Source organism: Lipotes vexillifer, unplaced genomic scaffold (genome assembly GCF_000442215.2).
Source record: "Lipotes vexillifer unplaced genomic scaffold, Lipotes_vexillifer_v1.1 scaffold150, whole genome shotgun sequence".
Lineage (NCBI taxonomy): Eukaryota > Metazoa > Chordata > Mammalia > Artiodactyla > Lipotidae > Lipotes > Lipotes vexillifer.
Window position 1 is genome coordinate 7,299,370 of NW_006792921.1, and position 23,001 is coordinate 7,322,370.

The following is a 23,001-nucleotide window of genomic DNA, read 5'->3' on the forward strand; positions in this document are numbered from 1 at the left end:
CTTTCCCTAATCTTCAGTCAAGTCTTGCTTTGACCAATAGCCTCTGGTTACACGGGAAGAAGAGAAGAGGAAGGGGCTTTGGCCTGCATCTGAGTCTATGTCAGAGCAGATATGAAAACAGCCAGAAGCATACAGAGGAACACAATCAAGAGAGGTAGGAAATCAGGGCCGGAAGAACACTAAGTCAATCCCAGATATTCACGGAAACATTGAGGTCTGTTCTGAACCTCCAAAGGGCACACAACAGTGATTTGAGCCTATTTAACTAGATCTCAATGGACCAAGAGCCTCCAGCTAACATCTGGGTTACATATTGTCCACAAGCTTCTAGAAGCTACTTATAGTATCATCAGCCATCCACTGGTGGACCAATGACTAACATATTGGGGACCAAGTGATATAGTGGACATATTCAAAGACTGGATCAAACGCATTCAAAAACAGAAAAGCAGAGTGAGTTTCAGTTCCCCAAACACCTAACATTCCAGGTCCATCACTATGACCATTACCATCAACTCTCGCTAAGACAAGATGAGTTTTCCATCACTGGATGGGTTCCTTCAGAGAGCTCATGACCCCCTGACAGGGATGTCACAAAGAGGATGAGTTTTACAGGAAGTAGTGAGGTTTGGACTGGATCATTTGCAAGTTCTGGTCTAACCTGAAATTTTTCAAATCTAAGATAATGGGTTGATATATCTGTTTACTGAACCAAGCAGATTTGCATGGCTGATAACGACTATATTTGATGAAAGGGATGGAGAAAGGGGGTAAGAACAAGCAGTGGGACCCTTGTGGTCAGGCAGATAAATCTTGGATGAACACAAGTTAGGGAGTAACTCCCTGTGGTTCTGAAACACAAACATGTCATGACAAAAACTAGAGCGTGATGGTACAGGTTACTGTGTGGAGGGTGATCTGAAGCTACAAGCGAGAAGCTAGGGGCCAACCAAGCAGTTCTTATGATGACCTTGTTGTGGAGTAGCAAAGGTCAGGGCCAGGTAGGAGATGATCTTAGAAAAGAGAGGATTAGATTCAAGAGATGATGCAGAGCAGTGCCAGTCACAAGGGAGGATTAGGGGGACCTTTAGATCATCTTCCCATAACCTCCATCAGCCCCCACAAACTCCTCCAATAAAAATAAAATAAAATAATAATAATATACTATTCTTCGACAAGGACAATTAACATTTGCTCTGTCTTATGTCTGTATGCAATTACATATTACAAGCAGTTATCGAAAACTGCTAGTTGTATTATCCTGTAATGTATAAACTAAATAAAATCATTGTACTGCTCTGCATGCTGCCTTTTACCTCTACCTCTGTCTGTGCCACCACCATAACATAGTCCTTCCAACTACAGCAGTGCTTCTCAAATACTGGCATGCATCAGAATCACCACGAGAGTCTGTTAAAATACCTATTGCTGAGACCCACCCCCAGGAGCTTCTGATTCAGCAGATCTGGCAAAGGGCTCAAATACTCGTATCTCTAACAAGTTCCCAGGGTCCCCACTTTGAAGACCACTGAGCTGCACTGCTACCCCTAAGCCCCTAGAGCTGCCACTGCTGAAAGTAACTGTCTGCGGGAGCAAGTAGGAGTTGAAGATGTTCGGTCTGTGAATACTACTGAGGTGGGACCTGGAGCCCTACAGAGGATCTGAACAGTGTGGAAATAGTTACAGTTGTTTAAGACAAACCAGGAAATCTCCATATCTGCTTCCTACCCTGTCCTCGGCCCTTTATATGGCTCTAGCTCATAGTACACACCCTTGAGAATGCTGAACACCCAGCCAACAGCCACAGCCCATCACTGCTCATGGCATTTCTCAGCCTTTACTCCCGCCTATTTTATCCTATCCTTGTTCTCATCATCCTGGTTCTGTAGCCCATCCACCCCCAACTCGATGCTTGTGAGAAACCCTCCTTGACGTGACAGTCAGTTTAGAAAAAAATCTCTGGCTGGACTTGAGCGCTCTGTCAGACGTGATGTGAATTTGCCTTGGGGCTCCACAATGGCCATTACTGTGTAATAGGTACTAGGCTCACCCAGCACCCACCCTAGCTGTACATCCCCGCCTGCCCCTGCCCATCTCTGCCCAGGAAAGGGGATCATTCACCCAATCATACACCCAACATAAAAATACTAGGCGACCTCCCTTTGCTTTATCATCCATCCACCAAAACTACTCCAGCTCTTTTATGGGATAATCTATTTTCAACACTACCTGGATTATTACCTCCCAAAGCAAAAGAGGCCAAATTTGCAGGCATTACTAATTAGGCTCCATTTTCTTACTGCTTTTGACACCACTCTTTTCTTTTCAATCATTACTTATCTCAGGGGAGAAACTGTTCTTCCTCAATTAGGGAAGCAATCAAAACTCCAGGATGGGGCTGCCCAGCTACACAAGCTCTGGGCCAACCTCTCCCTCAGGACAGTCTCTTCCAATTCCGTGCACTCCCTTCTCGAAAGGTGCTCTGTCCATTGCACTGCATGCAGCCTCTTTTAAGCCTTCTGGAGTAGAGATGTGCACTCAAATCTGAGCTTTTCCTGCCACACTGTGGCCACGTCTGAACACTACACGTGGCCTTTATTCCTTGAAGAGTGGTATCGCTTCTTTTTTTTTTTTTTTCCCTACCTTTTCTACCTGTTAACCCACACACACTCCCCAAGCCTCAGCTAATCCTTTTCTCCTCCAGGAAGACTCCCTTGAACCCACCCCCAACACAGGCCAGATGAGGTCTCCCCCATATAGCTCCCGTACCAATCTCTCGCATTTCCCTCCGCACACTGCACTGGAGCCACTTACTCCTCCAACTCCCTGATTAGACTGTGAGCTCTTGGAAGACAAACTTACTCATCTGTGTGTCTCCAGGGCCTAGCAGAGAAAAATCTTCAATAAACACATGTAAAAGGAAGGGAGGGAGGAATGGAGGGAGGAAAGGAGGAGGGGAGGTAGGGAGAGAGGTAGGCGGGGAGAGGAAAATGACTCAGGGTAGTAATATACGTAATGACAACCACCCACACTTACTGAGCTCTTACAGTGTGCAAACACTATGCTTCCTATTATTTACCTCAAGTAGTCAGGGCCAATATCCACCTCAGCTGCCCCCGCCCCACCCAATGACTGGCCTATCAAGGCCTCCTGCACCCTCCTTCACATCAGCCATGGCCAACATCTGTCCTGATTGGTCAGTGACCACGTCACATGTTTTTAAGCATTTTAGCACTCACTCCTGCTTAGAGTAATTAAGTTACCTGCCCAAGTTCACACAGAATTCAGAATTCCTGGACTCAGAACCCAAACCCAGGACTGACACCAGAGCCCACGTCCCTCGTGGCTTCTGAGGACCCTCACGTTAGTACATGGGAGCCCCCTGAGGGAGGCCTGGATCCAGAGGGATCCGGGAGTGTGTGTGCTGGCAGTGGGAGAGCCTACCCTGCCCAGGAAGTTAGGATAAGGAGGAGTGGGGGCAGCTGCAGGCAGGGTAGCAGTTCACTCAGTCTTCATTCAACAGGCAGTTGTTCCTGTACCAGGCACAGTCAATACATGCTCAACCAGGGGTCTGTTGGCCTCCAGGAGCCTACTGTCTAATGGGAGACAGACATACACACAAAACAGACCTCTCCAGAGAGGAGGGCTCTCTGGGGCTGGCACTGGAGGGCAGCCTCCCAGCATCCCAGACATCTGGACCAGCAGGAGTCCCGGCCCCAGGGCCAGCTGACTCCATCCCAACAGTCCCAATGTCAGGAGCCCAGTGTCAGGGGTTTCCAGGAGCTCGGCCCCTGACTGGGGTCTGGAGCTGGGCTGGGAGGTCCAGTTCTTCACCACACAGCTCTGGTCCCCTGAGGCCACCTCCAGCTCCAGGAGGAGGGGGAGATGCTGGCCAAGTGGGACACCCTTCAAAGTCTTCCCCAGAATCAGGGTCCACTCTGTGGGCTAGCACAAAGACCCCTCTTAGGCTGACCCCGGGCTGCCCCTCCAGCCAGTTCCCCTAACATGCGAGGCTCCTCTGTGCCCATGTGTTCTCTCTGCCTGGGACATGCTTCCCACACCTTCCTCAACACCACCCTTCAACACTCAAGGGTGTTGAACTCGCAGCAGCCTTCAACACTCAAGGCAAGCATGCCCTTCGCAGGGAAACCTGATCTAACCTGTTTAGAGGCCCTGCCCTGTGTTCCCTCTGCCCCCACTTCCTGACCCCCTCTGACAGCACACTCCTCATTGTTGACTAATTTTTCTGTCTTCTCACATCAGGCTTTACACTCCTTGATGGCAGGGATCTTGTTTTAATCAGCATTTGTATCCTCAGCACGAGGACGAGCCAGGCCCCTGATGAGTGTTCAGTACCTATTTGAATGAGTAACTAAATGAATGAGCGAGTGAACAATTAAATGAAGTAACCCCTTTGTCCCCTCTCTTTACACACTGAGAATACATTTTCAGGTATCCGGAGAAAACAATTAAAAGGTCTGCTATCAATCATTTTCACCACAGTAAAAATGAATCCCTGTGTTCCCACTCCCAAGGGGATTTGTACATCAAGTTTTTCCCTTATTTTAGGCGATTTCTGATATAAGTAAGCTGGTGGAAGGGCATGTTGGAGGAAAAGTCTTCCCAGCCCAGATGAAACCAACTGTAGTGGAGGTCACAGCCACGTGGATCTCTGAAGCCTGCCCTGTGGTAAAACTTGAGTACCTCCATGACTGAGCTGGAAGACCCCCAATCCCCAAGTCCCAGAATCCGCAAACTCTAACCCCTAGACCAAGGAGGAAGTCATGTGCACTGGGAACAGCCAACGTTTGGAGCTGGAAGATCTAGAATTCCAGCAGTGAGCGATTCTGTGTTTTCTCCCAGCCTCACTGTCCTCATTTGTAAAAATGGAGACACCGCATAGCTGTGTGAGCACTGCCTGTCAGAAAGCTTTGCATGCAGTACCCATGGGAGATGCTCTGCCCACTCACCCCACCCACTGCACAGAGAGGGGTGGTCCCCACACACACGGACTCCAACCCAAGGACAGATAGCCTCGTGGTGGGAGCCATTCTAAACCATCCATTGGCCCAAAGCCAACGTGCTTTGGGCTCACACGGTGCCTTAGAGTCGGGGTCACTCTCAATCCTTCATTCTCCTTGACACTGTCATTCTTCTGTAGGTTTTGGAGGGAAAGATAATATTCTCCACTTTTTTTGCATATGGCTCCCCTCCCTCCCTCCTGCTCCTTCCCCAACCCACTCCTAGGAGGATGACTTCCTTGTTACTCTATGTGTCCGTGGTTGCTAGATAGATGCTCTGACTAAGGCTGAGTCGATCAAAAGTCACCGCTAAGACTAAAATGATGAAGATGGGGTGGCAAAGGGTCCTGATAGGATCCAGAGTCTCACAGGACTCACTCCACGGCACCCACCACCTCAGCACTGCTGTATGATGGCACAGCAAGTATCTCCAGTCTAAAAGTCATAGGAAGTAAGCTTGACCCATAGATTTTTGAATCAATTTCTTTGAGGAAAGCACAGTGTCCTGGGTGGTAGTGTCAGTCACATAGAGAAGAAAGCCAAGCACAGGGTTGTACTGTGGAAGCGACCCTCTTTGGAAATGGACTGGAATGAGCCTGCAAGGCTGGTAAACTAGATGGCCAAGGTAGGATGGGAAGCCAGCCCTTGGAAAAGCCAGATGTCTTCATGACTCCTACAGTCTATTTCCTCTGGTTCTCCTTTAGGATTTCTTACTATCATCATCACAGCTCATTTCCACTGCAGTAGAGGGTAATCAAGAAAAGTATATGGACTCAAGCAGGGGCAAAATCTACAGAGAAATGAGGCACTGGGAATCAGAATGTGAAAACCCCAAAGGGGATGAAAATCTTGGGACTACTCGGGTGGCCACTGGGACAGCCCCTTCCTCCCTACCCTGAGCTCTTTTCTGCTTAACCCCCAGAGGGTCCAGTTTTCACAACATTACCGGCCTGTGTTCTTGCCTCCCACTCTGAATTCCTCCTAATTACGTGCTGGGCCGCGAACACTGTCAGGGCTTTCATATGTCTTGCAAGGCGCAAACGTTAGAGAATGCTGCAGTATTTCATTTTCCAGTCTCCAAAGGAAAGTCCGTCATCCAAATCCCTCCAGTCTTCCTAAACTGAACACTTCATTCACGTGAAAAAGGTCATTTTCAGTGTGATGAAGTGAGGTGAGTGTCAATCAGACAATACTACATTAAGGATTTTTTTCCCTTCCTAAAAGCCACCTAATTTTTTCCCTCTAGTATTTGCTATGAAAAGATTTAGTAGCTAATGTGCCATCTGACTTTTTTCCAGGACACTGCCCTACGTCAGGAGACTTTTTTCCTTTCTTTTTTTCTTTTCAGAATCAGCCCAACTTAATTGGTTTGCCACTAATTACTTTTTTCCTATATAGATATTATTTTCCCTCATATCCTCACTTAGCTCCTACTAATAAGCTTTCAAGTGACACACCATCCCTCCAACCCAGTCACACAATTTAGAATCTGTGGAAGCCGTTTACAAGAGAAGGTTCCCTCTTCTCTCTGTGAAGGGCCAAACTGCTCCACGTTTCATTCTAGCTTCTCGGTTAAAGGGCTCCATCCCCTTCCCAAACCTCGTGATGAGCCTCTAAACGGCAGAAACTCCCATGGGGGTGCAGCCTGCACAGCGTGGTCGGATTACCACCCCAGCTTATTAATTTGCCTGACTACTGCTCAGGAGACGAAAAAATAAAGGGACTAAAAGCATATTCATCATCCTCACTGAGCTGTGGGATGAAATACTTATTCTGAAAATAATGATTCCAGGTAGGAGGGCAGTGAAAAGGGGGGGCCTGTGAGAAGCAAGTGTTTTATTACACAGTTTCTAAAATGTGAGCACTTAATGCTCTTTCATTATCATATATTATTACGGTTCTATAAAAATCGTTTTTAGGAATCAATCCCAAAGTTCTGAAGCCCCCCCCCCAAAAGAGCTAGAAGGCAGAATTTGGAAGAAGCCCTATAAACAGAGAAATGATACTTTAGACTCTACGTGTTAAGACTTATGTTGGCAGAATCCACACACAAGACTTTGTCCGCCCTGTGTGAACAATGCAGTGACTCTCATGCCATCACTTCAAAAGATGGTAAGTTTTTTATAAAAGAGAGAAGATGGGTATGAGTTTCCTATTTTTCAGATAGGAAAACTGAGGCTCCGAAAGCACAAGTGAAATTCCTTTAAGTGAAAGCCAGCAAGCAGTGATGGTGCTGGAAAGAAAAATCCATCTATTTTGATTTACAGTTCCACTATTTCTCCACTGGATGCTCAGCCCATTTGGGGAGCATCTCCACCCAACCCTACTCAATCTCCCTTGGTATTTCCACTCCCTTCATTGGGATCTGGGTTTTCATCCCAGGGAATGCATTAACTTGCAAATGTATTACTTGCTGATCACTCTGGCACAGAAAACATCAAGAGGCTTTTGACCCTTGCTCACCCATTGGGATGAAGACCTGGAGACAAAGGAGTCAAGTGAAATTGATGGGGAGCTCCTAGGCCCTTACAAACATCCCCGTGCCAAAGGAGAACCAGTTACAGATTCCATCTGAGCTTCAAAATATCACCAAACTGAGGTAAAGCCAGTGGAGCTAATAGCCCTTAAGTCCACGTGGGGAGGTGACGATGCTTCCACACGTGTAACGGACCTTGACAACTACAAGCATTTCATAGACTCTTTTGCACTCATTCTTCAGAAAAAGCCCACCGCACGGCAAGGTACTCTGAGGGGATTCTCCAGTGCAGTGTTTCTCAAACTCAATTGTGCACAGGAATCTGGGGATCTGTTGAAATCCAGACCCTGATTCAGTAGGTCTGGGGTGAGCCTGGGGCTCCGCATTTCTAAAAAGCCACCAGGCAATGTTGATTCTGCTGCTCCCAGGTCCACACTTCGAATAGCCGAAAAGCCCCAGGACACGGTTTGATAAACCACAATTCTAAGGAGTGAAAAGGCAATAGCAATGAATAACTCACTGGCGATGGGGCTCAAATGGAGTAATAACCCACTGAAGACATTTCCTATATTTACTCTTTTACTGGCAGGTGTTTTACTGACACCTGGCAGGGTGAACCACACAGGCAAAAAGGCTCTGAAGGAGCCCAGGAAAGGAGTGAAACAAGATATACTCACTGGAGAAGCAGGCAAGTGGTCTGGCAGTCTTATCTCCGGCTTCATTTGCAACTGGAAAAAAAAAAAAAAACGGAAGATACGATTAAGAGCAAGGCACATGTGTCCGTAGAATATGCCCAACCTACAGCGAATCCTCTGGATGATTCACTATTACGCTGTTTTTGAGAGTCTTTGTAAGAGGATAAAAGCAACTTCTCTCCCTCTCTTTCTATATTTCCAGTGCTGCTCTCAATGTCTAAACGAGGTCAAGAGCCTCAATCATTCTGATTAGAATAGTGAATTAAGCTGGAGACGACCTAAACAATACCTAGTTTACTAGGCTTACAGGAGTTAACTGGCTTGCATGCACTGAGTAAGAGGCATGCACACCAGGCTTCAAAGCCAGTGCACACCCTTCTGCTTTAAGCTTCCTCTCACCGGGATGTCCTTCAGCACACAAACGCACCCCAACCACCTGACATCAGTCTGATTTTCTTGGTCCACGGCGCAAAGCAAGGCAGGGATTTCAGAAGATAGTAAGGTTGGTTATTGTTAAGAAGGATATTTAAATTCAGAGTCTAACAAATAGGAGGATGGAGAAAATTGTCTGGAGAGCTGCCCTAGAAAACCTCACCCCTAACGCTTCTCAGCAGGGTCGTTCACCCTCCTCTGAAAAGCCTCTATATAATTTATCATCTTGATTAGGGTCATAATTACTATCCCCTATATTTATGAACACCATCTTCATGGATAAAAAAGATATCAACTGTTAAATTGAAACACAAGTTTCATCCCCTTTAAATATCACTTTTAATGCCCATAATGACTATAACCTTGGGTGTTTTGTAGACATTCGTGATCAAGTTTAATGAACATTCAGAGCAATCAACTGGAAAAACCTGTTCATTTTAGTTGAGGAAAGAACATCCAATACATATGCAGAATAAAGGAGATCGCCGATGTAATCGTTAAAATCATCCTCATCTATGAGAATTTGCAGTACAGGACAAAAGAAATAACTGCTTCAGAAACGTATTACATCATTTTGCAAAGAATGGGAGTCAAAAAATTCCTTTCACCCTTTCAAAGGGGTGAAAAATTTTAAATTTACCATAATTTTTTTAATTAATGAATTTAATCTCAGTCTACTTTGTGCTTCTGTCATTTGCATTGCCCCACTGTCTGCACTCTCTGTATGTATTACAAACAAGACATTATACAAAACAACCAGCAGGGGGCGGTGACATTGCATCCTGCTCCCATTATCCCTCACACCCCAGCATTTTGGAAAGAAAGAGAGAGAGAAATGGAGAGTGGAAGACAGAGAGGGAGGGCAGGAGAACGGAGCAAGACCTAGCTGGCTATTGACGTGAGTTTCCCGGCCTTGGGTTCAAATCGTTTCCTCTTTGGACACTACAGATCTCTAAAGAAAGAAATAGAGCAAGGTTATGCTTGCTGCAGAAACTGACGGGTTGCTTTTAAAGTAGGAATATGAAGACCATCGCCATTGCTGAGAACACCAGCAAGCACTAAAATGTTCAGCTTGGAGAGCGCGTGTTTTCCCTGAGGGAAGAAAGAGGGGTGGTCGTGACACCGTCACAGTTTCACACGCAGCCATGGCTGCTTCCTCACCCACAGGCTTTTTCCTCCCTTCCCGCCACCCTATCCAAGGGTGGGAATTGCTGACCCAGATCCAAGTCACGCCAGGAGAGGCAGGAATCAAGATCTAGGCCAGTGAGAGCTGTCTCCACCCAGAAGGAATGTGAACCCTGCTACCAGCATTATTTTCCTAAATGCAGACCCAGTGCCCCAAGGTCTCCCATGATGTCCCAACATCTACAAGATGCAATCCAGCTAACCTGACCTAGTACTGAAAACCTGGCACCACCTAGTCTTCTCAGCTCACTGTATTTCCCAGCGCTTCCTTCAGGGCCCAGCCACACGCTCTAAATGGACAAATCCCAAACACGCCCTACATACTCTGTCCTCTTTGCTACTGCTCCTTTGCCCCCTCCCCTCTACATACCCCTCCCCACTGCTTCACTCCGGCTCATCCTTTAAGATTCAGAAGGAGCCGTTCATTTCTGAAAAGCTCCCCTGGCTTCCAGCACGGCTCCTGCAGTCCACAGACCTCTGCCCGTGCTCCGCACACCCCGCGCAGACCAGTGCTTCTCAAGCTTCAGTGGTGAGACCGGCAATGCCCCGCGCAGGCACCAGAGTTACCAGGAAGGTTTGTTAAAATAAATTGCAGAGTTTTTTAAAATGCAAGTTCTGATTCAGTGGGTCTGGGATGGGGCCCGAGAGTTTGCACTTCTAACAAGTTTCCAGGTGATACTGAGAATGCACGTCTGGTGGTGGGGGGGGCATATTTTGAGAACAGCTGCTCTAAACTATAAATTACCCCACCCGAGACAAGGATCATAACTTTTCATCTTTTTGTTTCCAATCTTTCAAACAGTGACTGGCACGCAGAATAATGCATTCCGTCAATATTTTTAGAACTGAATGAAGTGGACTGAAATTCATACCAGGTGCCACAGATGGCTCCGTAGGGAGAGCCCTCAGATTGGCTTCCAGAGGACTCTAAAAAGCTCCAGGTGTGTTCTGCTTGGCCCCTACAATGTCTTTAATTTTTAAACAATTAGTTGTCTGCATTTAAAAATCAAGAGGTTTCAAATATAAATGCAGATTGTCAGCTTCTCTCAATAACTGAGTAACCATCCAGACCCATGGGCCAGCAATGGGTCACCACTGAGACGCCCCCTATGGGTGAGTCCGGCTCCTGGATGTTCGGGAGGCAGCTCTTTGCTGACTGGCGTGGGCTTTCTATACCCTTGGCGTGGGTCCAGACGGCAGGTGAAAACAGGACCTCTTAAAGGTCTTAAAGAATGAAACTGAGACTCAACAGAGACCAGCACAACAAGGAGTGGTTGTGGCCCAGCTTGCTAAGCCCCTCTGTTCCGAGCCCACAAACTGCCCCAATATGTTCGATGGTCCACCAGCACAATGCTGGCCGCGGCTCGGACACACGGGGGCTTCTAGACCAGCAGAGGGGCTTTCCTACACTGCTGTTTGCCTTTTATTTAAAAAAAAAAATATCTAGCAAGCGTCAACAATGAAGTAGATGTTCCATTTATCAAGTGCAATTAGAGCTTGAATTTGGCAAGATCTCATAAAAATGATTCTGTAGATTTAAGGAAAGTTAACCATTTAAGGAAAGTTATTATGTAGATTTACCGAAAAGATGTGTTGGGTATAACACGTAGACCGGTATGTATTATTAATTCCATTGGTGTTGAACTGTATATCTCGGCTGCGTGTGTATTTAGCCACAGAGAAATGAGCGGAAGGATGTGCACCAGATATATTAACAGTTATTTCTTCCGTGTGCTGGCATTTGGGGAGATTATCAGCCTTTTTTATACTTTTCTACATAAACCCAACAGTTGGATAAGCACGTGCCGTCCTTATAATCAGAAACAAATTTTTTATTAAAGGGGTAGAAAACAATTAACCATTATATATAGTTTGGGTCACTATATATGTATGTATATTTATTCACATGAAACATATTTTAGATTCAGATTTCAGAGCAGTCTTGGATCACAGAATCCAGGGGACCTTCTATCTTTAGTCCAAGGGGACTCCCTATAAGTCTCAAGAAATGAATTACCAACTCCCCTCTCCAGGGGGTTCCACACTTTCTAGGTCAGTGGTTTGCAGCCCTGGCCACATGTAAGAATCACCAGAGAAGTTATAAAAAATCCTGATGCCCAGACCAATTAAATAGGGCCTCAGCGGGTGGGACCCAAGCATCCATACTTTCCAAGTTCCCAGATGATTCCAATGAGCAGCTAAGGCTGAGAAGCACTAACAAATGGTATAACTTCAGACACCTTTATCAAAGCAACATTCAGGGAGGAAGATGCCTTCAAAAATAATTACCCCTATTCAGTTCTTCTTTTCAGGGTGCTATTGTTTTGTCATTAAAATCCTGAACAGAGACATGCCTCTGCTTTATGAAAAATTCAACAGTTAAGACTGCAAACATAACTATGGAGATCAATTAGTGGGCAACTCTTCACATTGTGAAGGGTTCTTTATAAAAGGATTCACCTCACATTGCCTCTAACCTTCAATACACGTGTACTGAGAGCCACCTGGGAGCTCAACACAGGGCTAAACTCTGGGAGGATTGCAACAGTAGATTTCATTCAGCTTTGACATACAAGCAAGTTAGGGAGGTAAACTATGTCCCTCACTCTGGGTTTATCCAAGTGTGTTCAGCTAGGGAACTGACTTTAAGATAATGATGATATGATACAGATTCCTTGGTCCCATTCCAGACCCACTGAAATGGAATCCTGCAAGGGAAGACAAGATTCCAGAATTTAAACAACTGCCTCGAAAGCTACTTAATGTTTGAGAAGCAGCATTCTAAATGAAGTGTGCCCCTGGTATGTTTGCTTTATGTTTTCCCCCCGCAGAAAATTGGCCAGAAACAAATCTTAAAGATTCTCCAAAGGAGACCAGTGGGGAGAGGCAGGTGAGACAGGATGGTGAGAAAGGAAGTTAACTCAGAGCAATGAGCATCACAACATTCATCACAACAATGTCACAAACATTCCAGGCCATCAGAAAAAGATGGGGAGGGTGGTCCAAACAGTCATAGTGGTGGCATGGGCAGGTACACACTGCTTTGTAACCAAAACTAGCACCAAAAACACTGCCACCCTTGTTTTGAAAACCCTGGCACCTGGGTGAGCATAAATGCAGCTGGGGTGCTGGGTGCCAGGGCAAACACACAATGAGAAAGCTGCTCCACAGGAGAGCCTTGCTTCCTGCAAGGAAATCTGCCTGGCATGTTGGCTGGCTGCTGTTCTGCCACTAGCTCTGGGGCTTGCCAGGGACCCTCTCCAGGTGAGGTCCTTTGGGAAGCCTGCTGGCTGGAAAACCACACACAAGGGACTTCAGAGAAGAGAGTGTTGGAAGGAGGTTCCAGGCACCCTCCTAGTTTCTGTAGAAGGTGAAGCTCGGCATTGCTCACAGATGCTTGGCCTCACCTCACCTTGCCTTCCAACTGCAAAGACCCAAGCAAGGAAAACCGAATGGAATACTGGGGAGAAAGAGACTCCGTCCAAGATCGAGTGACAGCTTACCTAGCTGTCACCTTCTAATTAAGGTGTTCCATGACCACCTTATTAAGATCACAGTTCCCGACTCCCCTTCTCCCTCTGCCTCATCCCCCTTCCTTGCACGATCCCTCCTGGAAGCACTTATCACCTTCTCATATGCTCTGTTCTTCATTCACTGGGTTTACTGCGTTTTCCTCCCACTACAGTCTAATCCCCACACAAGCACAGATTCTCTGCCAATGAAAAAACTACAATATTCCTAATGCCTAAATGCCTGGCACAGTATTGAATCAATGACCAACCTCCTACCATGCAGAGTGCGATGGGGGCCAAGAACTGGAAGCAGAATAAGAAGATGGTACGAGGACATTAACACCCACTGAGCATTTAAATGTTCTGTAAGTATTCGTTCCGGGGACTCGCTGGTGGTCCAGTGGCTAAGAGTCTGCGCTCCCAATGCAGGGGGCCCGGGTTCGATCTCTGGTCAGGGAACTAGATCCCTCATGCTGCAACTAAAGATCCCACATGCCACAACGAAGATCCCGCACATAGCAACGAAGGTCCCACATGCCACAACTAAGACCCGGCACATCCAAATAAATAAATAAATAAATAATTTTTTTAGAAATTTATTTGTTTTTATTTTTGGCTGTGTTGGGTCTTTGTTGCTGCGCACTGGCATTCTCTAGTTGCGGCGAGCGGGGGCTACATACACTTCATTGAGGTGCATGGGCTTCTCACTGCGGTGGCTTCTCTTGTTGGGGAGCATGGGCTCTAGGCACATGGGCTTCAGTAGTTGTGGCTCGCGGGCTCTAGAGCGCAGGCTCAGTAGTTGTGGCGCACGGGCTTAGTTGCTCCGTGGCATGTGGGATCTTCCCGGGCCAGGGATCGAACTCGTGTCCCCTGCATTGGCAGGCGGATTCTTAACCACTGTGCCACCAGGGAAGCCCAATAAATATGTTTTTTTTTTAAGTATCCATTCTGTCCTGCGGGAATACTTATAAAACATTGACTAAATTGCAGATAAAGCCCTGAACAATCAGTCATGGTCCCTGCCTTCACACTGAGTAAGACTGTCATTCCCATTTGATAGACAGGGCATTGGAACTCAGAAAAGTCAGGTAACTTTTCCAAGACCACAAAGTTGTGTGTCAGAATTCCCAATCAAGGTATGCCTGGCTCCAAAGCCCAGGTTCTTTCCATTTAGCCTCTTTGCCTTCCAAGAAAGGTAGGCAGATAAGAGCTGTGCTCCAGAGAGAGCTACCCCTAGAGAAAAGTCACACTAAGTCCTGACCCCATGGCTCTAGCCCCAGTGAGAGCCATGTACCAGCCTACAGAGACTGGGGGAGGTCACCTGCCTGGGGATTTCGTACCTGGCACAAGACCAGGAGGTGGTCAGCAGAGAGGGGCGCTTTTGTGAGATGGTCACAGGGGCCAGGACTCACAATAACAGGATCCAGAAGAGGAAGAATCTAGTTACAAAGAGAGGAGCTTCATTGCCACATTCATGCAGGAACTCCAGCTACCAGGTGTCTCCCTAACCCTATTAAATCTTCCACAGTTAGAAAACAGTAACAAGGGAATAAGAACTAGAATCAAATTCATCTTCACGTGAAAACAGTACAACTCATAAAGCCAGCCCCCAGGAGGCAAGACCTATTCTCTTAACAGGGGAAGAAACTGACATTCCAAGAGATCAAGTGGCTTGTCCAAGATGAGACCAAGGCCAAGCATCAGAGTGGGAAATATCATCCATTTCTTCCGGCTCCAAGTCCAGCATCCTCAGAGAAGGGAATGTACCCATCTCTTTAACTCCCTCGTAGTGGTTTGTCAATGGTAAAAGTCAAGGGCTTGGTTTCCTTTGCCCCCATTAGGTTTGATAAATATTGATGCTTGACAACCCCAGGATATGTTTTAAACATAAACATATACAACTCTGATTGGCAATGGCCGAGCAGAGTACTGTGTTAGGGAGCCTTCTGATGCTGAGTCTGAGTTTAGCAAGATGTGTCTGTGATACATTACCAAAGCCTGTCATGGGCGGGATGGGGAGAGGCTGGAGGGGGAAGGTAGGATGGGTATGTGGGAAAATCTCTGCCAGGTTGCATAGACCATAAAATAATAGGGCCAAAAAAATGGACAATTCACAGAGGTAACTGAATTAATTAAATACTTATATAAAAATATATTACTTGACTTGCTTAAAATGAGAGCTGCTATATAACTAAGGACCAGACTAAGCACTGCTCGTTCATTACCTAATTTTATCTTCACAGCAACTCTCTGAGGTTATCACTATTATTTCCCCATTTTCCAGATATGGAAACTGAGTCTCTGAGAACGTAAGTAAATTCCCTGTGATGAAACAGCTAGCGAATGGCAGATGTGGAAACTGAATCCAATATCACCTTATTCCAGAGCCAGTGCTCTTAATCTGCATGCTACCCATCACACTTTTAGCATGTGAGTATCAGTACTGTTTGACAAGCCTTACTTTCGAGAAATCCAGCCCTGGCAGGAGAACCTCTTGCCTCCCCTCCACTGAGCCTCAGGTCAGAAGCACCACACAGGGAGACACTCTGTTCTCCTGCTCCATAAACAGAACAGAGCTCTGCAGTCCAACTGGACTGTGTGCCCCAGAGACATAAAAGGCCTCGCCACCCCTCAGCCTGTTCCTTTCTCCACTTCGTTATTCAGAAATGCTTGGCGTTGCCTCATTATACCTTTTGGGCCCATTTGCCTGTCAAATTGACTCTGAATCAGGCTCTTGCACAAAAGAAAATAAAACCTATTTGTAGTGATGACGCATCAGTGCTGATAATTTGAGAGTGGAAGGGATGGTGCACCTTCCAGGCCCTTCTCTCCTGGAGTAATGGGCAGATCCTTGCAGAGGGCAAGGCTTGCCTGCCAGAGGGCAGAGTGGCTCGCCAGCTCATTCAACCCAGGGTGCGATGAAATACAGACAGAGAGGAAAATCAAATAAGTCTTTGCCAACCTGAGAAGACAGCTTGGGAAACAGACTGCCCTTTATGTTTTTTTTTTAATTAATTTGAAGGAATTGGGGTCATCTGAAAAAGCTCATGTAATATATTTCTTTCTTCCCTGGTCCTAATTGTATACATTTGTTTATCTATCTATATCCAACCTCATTCCACAAATTATACTTTATTTCTACTTTGCTCTGTACACCAATCCTTTATGTAACAAAGTGGGATATTAATAAAAGTGAATTTTACGTTTTTCAATCACTTCCTGGCTCCCTTTCCCTGGCCTCTCTTTCCAAGTTGCCAGGTTTCAGACTGACTTTCCATGGCTTCCAGTTACTCAGATCAAACAATCTATTAACCTCTACTGAGCACTCACTCCCTGAGCCCCTTCCTCCCCATGTCTTGCTGGACTCAAGGATGGATACAACTGGTCCTTGGGTGGGCAGGAGTCCACTGACACCAGAGACCTGGCACTGAGCTTCCTGACACAGATTACTGGAGTTACTGCAATACAAATTTATTACAGTACCTGGTATTTCTGCAGAAACCACCTGGCCAAGCTACCAGGTCCTGACCTCAGGAAGCCCGAGGCCAAGTTGGGGAAACATAAAATTAATACATGACATGATCTAAACTCTGCTGAATGCCAAATGAAGGGTCCTGGTTCACAGAAGGTAGAGACTGTGGTGGTCTGGAGCGAGGAGAACAGAAGGCTTCTAGGAGACCCGGAGCAGGTGAGAGCCAGGGAGATGGAGAGGATGATGGGATCTGTTCCCGGGAGAGGGGAGAAGTGTGGTACCTTCAAGGCCTGGGAGCAGACTGAGATGGACCAACCATACCCTAAATCTCTCCCTTTCTCAGGCAAGAAAAGCTTTTAATTGAGGGAGGGGTTAGTAAAAAGCAGAGAAAAGAGCTCTCTCCTCTCTTGATACAGTATAAAATGCCTCTCACTGCAACTCTGCCTTCTTTCCTATTCCCATCTACAAAAGTGTCGCATCTGCAGATGGACACACGAATTTATCCAAGAGCAGATATGTCTAAACATGCTCTAAGTTCAGGTGCTGGTACACCAGCCCAGAGTCAGCAGTCACTCCAAAGCACCACCACCCGACATGCACCCGGCTGCTTCCCAATGGTAACAGCCTGTGAGGCTCTGTCAAGCCCTCCTGGCTGATGCCCTGGTGACAACCACAGACCCCGGGCTGCAGGACTGCTGGCCCACAACAAGGGTGACACCTGAGTGACCAAAGCAGTGCCCATACAGGGCCACCTTACTACTCTGGCCTCATTAAAACACCCCAGTTGAGCAAACCAGGACCACTAGCAGTTAACAAGAATCAGAAATGAACAAGATTAAAATACAATTATCAAGCCAGCTGTTCAAACTGTTAACTAATTAAGTCCAACCCAAATAAGGCAAAGGAAATAAGTACAGAAAAGAGGAAGGAAAAACCCTGTAATGTATTAAGCCTTACTTCATGCCAGGCACTGGCAAGAACTTTACACCCATAATTTTTATTTAATTTTCACACCATCCCATGAGGTGAGTATTATTATTCCCTTTTTCAGATAAGGAAACTGAGGCTTAGAAAAGTTAAATAACTTGCCCAAATCAGGTCTAGTAAATGGGAAAGCTGGAACTGAACCCAGTTCTGTGAGCCCTTTTCTTTTCTCGACAGTTCACAGGACTGGAACTGGTCCAGCTCCACGTGTCCTGCTTAGACCCCCTGCAACGTCCCAAACAAGGGCAGGTCCAGCTCATGTCTGGACTGCCCCTACAGATGGCAGCTCAGCCCCTGTGGAGATAGGCCCCCCTTCACCTCTAATTAATTCTGCAACCTTAGCAAGGTCATCTTCATGATTATGGAATCCTTCTGAAGGTCTTCCTTCTGCCCTCACTGAACAAGCCTGATTCCCATTCCTCCTCAGGGTCCTTCCAACATTTGATGACAACGACAGTGACCTCAGCCCTTTGAGCCCCCTCTTCTCCAGACTGACAAGCCCCATCCACTCCTCATTTGACAAAAATATCCCAAGCCCTTTATCCACAAAAGTAAAATCACTTAAATCATTGCCAAAAGAAAAGAGAGATGTTTTTATTTTAAATAAGCCTCAGCAACCCACTGGTTAACACTCACTTCCACAATGATCTCCAGGCGAAGCCAAACCTCCACCTCCTCGGCCAAGCCTCTTTTTTTTGCTTGATTCTCAGGAGATACACAGGGCGCCTGGGAACCTTCTTCTGCATTGTACATTCAGGAGCCATCCAAAGGGACTGAATTTTCCAGAAGGCTGCCTTCCAAAACACTGAATCTCAGACTTCCCCAGCCATGAAAACCACTTGGGGATCTTGTTAAAACTGCAGATTCTGTCTCAGTAGGTTTCGGGTGGGGCCTGTGATTCTGCATCTCAAACGAGCTCCCAGGTGGCGCTGATGGTACTGGTCCAGAAGCAGGGTGTTGAAGGACCTAACCCACCTTGAAAAGGAACAGCCAAGCACACTTTCTAAGAGCTCCCTGACAAGCCCCTGGGTGGTTTTGATTCTTTCAGCCATGCTGTGAGAAAGAACAGTTCCCAGCACGACTTTGAAACCTACTTGAGGACAGATGCTGAGAGGGTGTGCACATGAGAAGGAGGGTCCAAGCAGAGAGGGCAAGGGAAACCCACCCCCCTCCACAGGCATTAAATAGAACAGCTGACCCAGAAGATCACTGCCCACCCTGGCCAAGCCACCAGCAGGGCACAAAGCCCGAAACAAACAAGGAGGTCCTCAGCTCCAGGGTACGGGTCAACCACACAGCCACGACTAACCAGAGCTGCTCCATTTCTCTCCAAGCACCTCGCAGTAAGTTGGGCTCATGAGAGCCAATGTGCCCGGGCACGAGTGCGAGCACACCACACACACACGCGCGCGCGCACGCGCACACCCCCTAAACATTGCTCAGACATGCACTGCCAGCACTGCTACATCCAGTACCATAAATCACCGCATCATTACCAGCTGCCTGCAGGCTGAACAGATCAAATGCATCCAATAAATAAAACTAGCACACAAGTATCTACTGTATAGAACAGAAAGACCCTGTAAATAAATGATTGTGGCTGAACACCAGAACACTTAATTCTGTTGGGGAAACGTGATATCGGCCTCTAAGAGGGCTCCCAGTGAGCCTCACCTCCTAATGCTCACACCCTTGTGTGCTCCCTTCTCACACTGAGTCAGTAGTAACCCAGGGACCAACAAAATACTGGGGTAGGGATGGTGTGTGACTTCCAAGTCCTGGTCATAGAAACACTGCTATTCACACCTTGCTCTCTCTTGGATCCCTTCTCTGGGGAAACCAGGCAGCCACGCTGTGAAGACACTCAAGCAGCCCTGTGGAGAGGTCCACATGGTGAAGAGCTGAGGCCTCCCACCAAAAGCCAACGTCAACTTGCCAGTCATGTGAGTGGCCATATGGAAGCAGGTCCTCCAGGACTAGTCAAGGCTTCAGATGAATGCTGCCCCAGCTGACATCTTGAATGTGACTTCATGAGAGACCCTGAGCCAAAACCCACCTAGCTAATCTGATTCTAGATTCTTGACCCACAGAACTGTGTGAGATGATGTGTGTTCATTGTTGCTTTCAGATACTAAGCTACAGGGTAATTTGTTGCTTTCAGATACTAAGCTACAGGGTAATTTGTTACTCAGCAATAGATAACTGATATGGGAAAGGACTAGAGAACCTTCAGAGAACAGGGCTTTGAAGAACAAGGAGGATTTCACCAGGCCCAGAAGAGACAAACACTGTATATCCTGCAGAGGGGAAAAAATAAGGAAAGGCATGGAGAGTGCACGGGGATTGTGTGTTTGGGAAATGGGGGAGCATCTCAGATAGCCAGAGTGCAAGGTACCAGGAAAGATACTGAAAAGGTAGGTTGGGGCTGGGTCCTGACGGTCCTTGAATATTATACTAAAGGGTCTGAACTCTCTAGAGGTGGGAATAATAATTATTTACATCTTATAAGTGAATCAATTGAAGCTCAGAAAAGTTAAGGAATTTGTCCAAGGGCACCTGCCTTCTTTTTGTATCCTTGCGTGGATGAGAGACGGGGGTGGGGAAAGGAGGGCTAGCTCTCTTCCTCTTCATATAACGACACTTATTCCATCACGGGGGCTACACTCTCATGACCTAATTACCTCTCAAAGGCCCTACCTCCAAATACCATCACATTCATTGATTCATATCAATTGGGAGGGGGGCGGGGACAAAAGTAGCAGTCCTGAAACTCAAAGGCAGGAGAAATTAACACCAGAGCCAGTACTCTTACCAACAGCTCTGTGTTAGGAGAGCTCCATGACTGCAACCAGGGGCCACAGCAGCCTCCACCCCAGCTCCTCTGACTCAGTGGGTGACCAGTGCTTCTGCCCTACCTGCCAGGAGGAGCAGGACAAGGCATGAACTGCCTGTGTGTCTCTGCTTGCCCTGCCCACGTAGAGGGCTATCCAGGGTATCCCCAGGCCAGGCAAGAGCTCCTTGCAGTCTGTGCTACTCTTCCTTTCTGGCCCGGCTCTCCTGAGCCTCCCCACTGCCTCGCAATAGTGACGCCACTCTATGCCCCAGGTAACTGCCCTGCCACTGGGGGCAAACCAAGGCAACATTCCAAGGCATCTTGGAATGAACTCCCAAGACAGCATCGGAAGCTGAGGCAAACTGACAGAATGTGATTCCAAGCTCCAAACCCACCTTGGCAACACTAAGCCACCTGCTGCTCTTTTGGGAGGAGGAGGTGCTTTGGGCCCTGAAGACTACATCCCAGGAAGACTATTCCTCGAAAAAGAAAAGGGAAATTTATATTTCCAGAGCAACTACTCTACGAGCCCTGGGCTTTTTACACACAATTCTATCCTCACCACTACCCTGTGAGATAGACATCGTATCTTCTTTTTCCAGATGAGCAAACAGAGTTCCAAAGAGGTTGAGTAACTTGCCCAAGGACACAGACAACTGTTGTGTACAGCTGGCCAGGTTGGGCACTGCACAACTCTAGGAAGCACAAGTCACATCATAGTCACTGCAGATTTATATATTTGTCATGAAAATTTTCCAGCAGAAAGTGACTTCAGAAATCTTTTTCTAATCTGCACAAAGGCTCATATGAGTCAGCAATGGTTCTACTAGATAACCACCACCTTGCTGGTAGGTGGGGATTTGACCCTATGTATGTCTGACTCCAAAGCCCTTGCTCTTTCCCCCAGATGTCTATACCTTCCTTAGGATAACTCCAAGCATTTCCATATCTTCACAGTTCAACTGGCAGAGATGGAGTCACAGACCTCAAGACCATCTCAGCTGGAAAAAATGTTGACAATCAATAATCTACCTCAAAACTTTCCTTCTGCATTGAAAGGATACAAGGCCCAGAGAGGGGAAGTGAGCTGCCCAAGATCACACAGCTAGCTATGGCACAGCAGGGGCTTGCATCTTGTGCAACTAAAGGCAGGTCCAGCCCTGATACAAAGTTGTTCTAAGCACAACCATAGATGATCAGAGCTAGATTATTTAGGGTAGAGTCTCAACTTTTTGCATCAGAATCACTTTTTCAATTGTAGGTGGAGGCAGTGAGTGGATGGTCTTAGGCGGGGTATCCCTTACCAGACAACTTTCTGAAGTCCAAGCTTAAGAACAAAGGAGGCTGGAGGGAAGGGGGAGCTGAAGGGGTCACAGCTCAGAAGCCTCTCCAGCATAGGCAAGAAGTACGTTCCTCTGTAGGCCTGCCAGGTCCTGGGAGGGAAACTGTTGCTAAGTGGAAGCTTCCAGGCCCTCCCCAGTGGCTCTCAAGGCAGTAGGCGTCCACCTTGAAGGGAGAACTCAGACTCTGCACAGGCCTCCCTGGGAGCCCCTAAAATCCATGGTGACGGTCCCCAAGCAGCAACTCAGTTCTGTCTGGGCTCCAGCCAGCATGACAGGGGCCAAGGGAGAAAGAACACAGGTAGGAAATCTGAGCACCTAATTTCCTATTCCGTGGAAGATGCCAATTAAAACGCTTCATGCTTCTGAGGCTGCTTTCAGTCCTGCTCCTGTTGGTGCCTCATTAACAGCCCCTTCCAGACGCCCTAAGGCCCACCCAGCTTCCTTCCCAGACAGTGGAGCCCAAGAATCCCCAAGGCAGGCTAAACAGCATGATGGCCTTTAAAAACCTCTAGAACCATGGAGACCCCCCCCCACCCCGCCCCTGGACACTGAAGCTTAGGGAGCCAGCATGACCTGCTCGAAATCACTGAGCTGGTCCTTCCTGGCTCAACAGCATTCACGAGATGACATTTTAGACATCACTGAACACAGTCACGCCCATCTTCCATGACGCTGGCCCATCCATTCTCTGCTTGAGTCACTGACACTGACCCAGCATACAGCTAGTTAGGAACCAGGCAGGTAGAAGATCCAGGACTCCAGGCTCCCAGGTTCCACACCTTGCACACAGCCCAGGAGGGAAGAGACTAGTGAGTTACCTGCAAACTGATGCTGGAAGAAGCTTTTACGTAACTCCTAGAAGAAGGGTCTAGTGACCACTAAGAGTTCTCTCTGTATAGCTGTCTTCTAGTTTCGCACTCTTCCATTACACTTAGGGTCCAGTTTTTATAAAGTAGGAAGACCAGCTTATCTTTTCACAGGGGCAAAGTAAATCTTAAAGCCGGCATGTGGGGATAATTATTTAAAAGAGAAACACATTGAAAGAGTG

At 47.1% G+C, this 23,001-nt stretch overlaps 1 protein-coding gene across 1 annotated transcript in view; it reads right to left on the reverse strand.

The window, feature by feature from the left end:
* Positions 1–23,001, reverse strand: part of PDE1C (phosphodiesterase 1C) — a 474,300-nt gene that overhangs the window by 370,188 nt on the left and 81,111 nt on the right. The window contains exon 2 of the mRNA XM_007466117.1: positions 8,175–8,225. Coding sequence (XP_007466179.1) covers positions 8,175–8,225 — 51 coding nt within the window. The remainder of the gene's footprint in view (positions 1–8,174; positions 8,226–23,001) is intronic.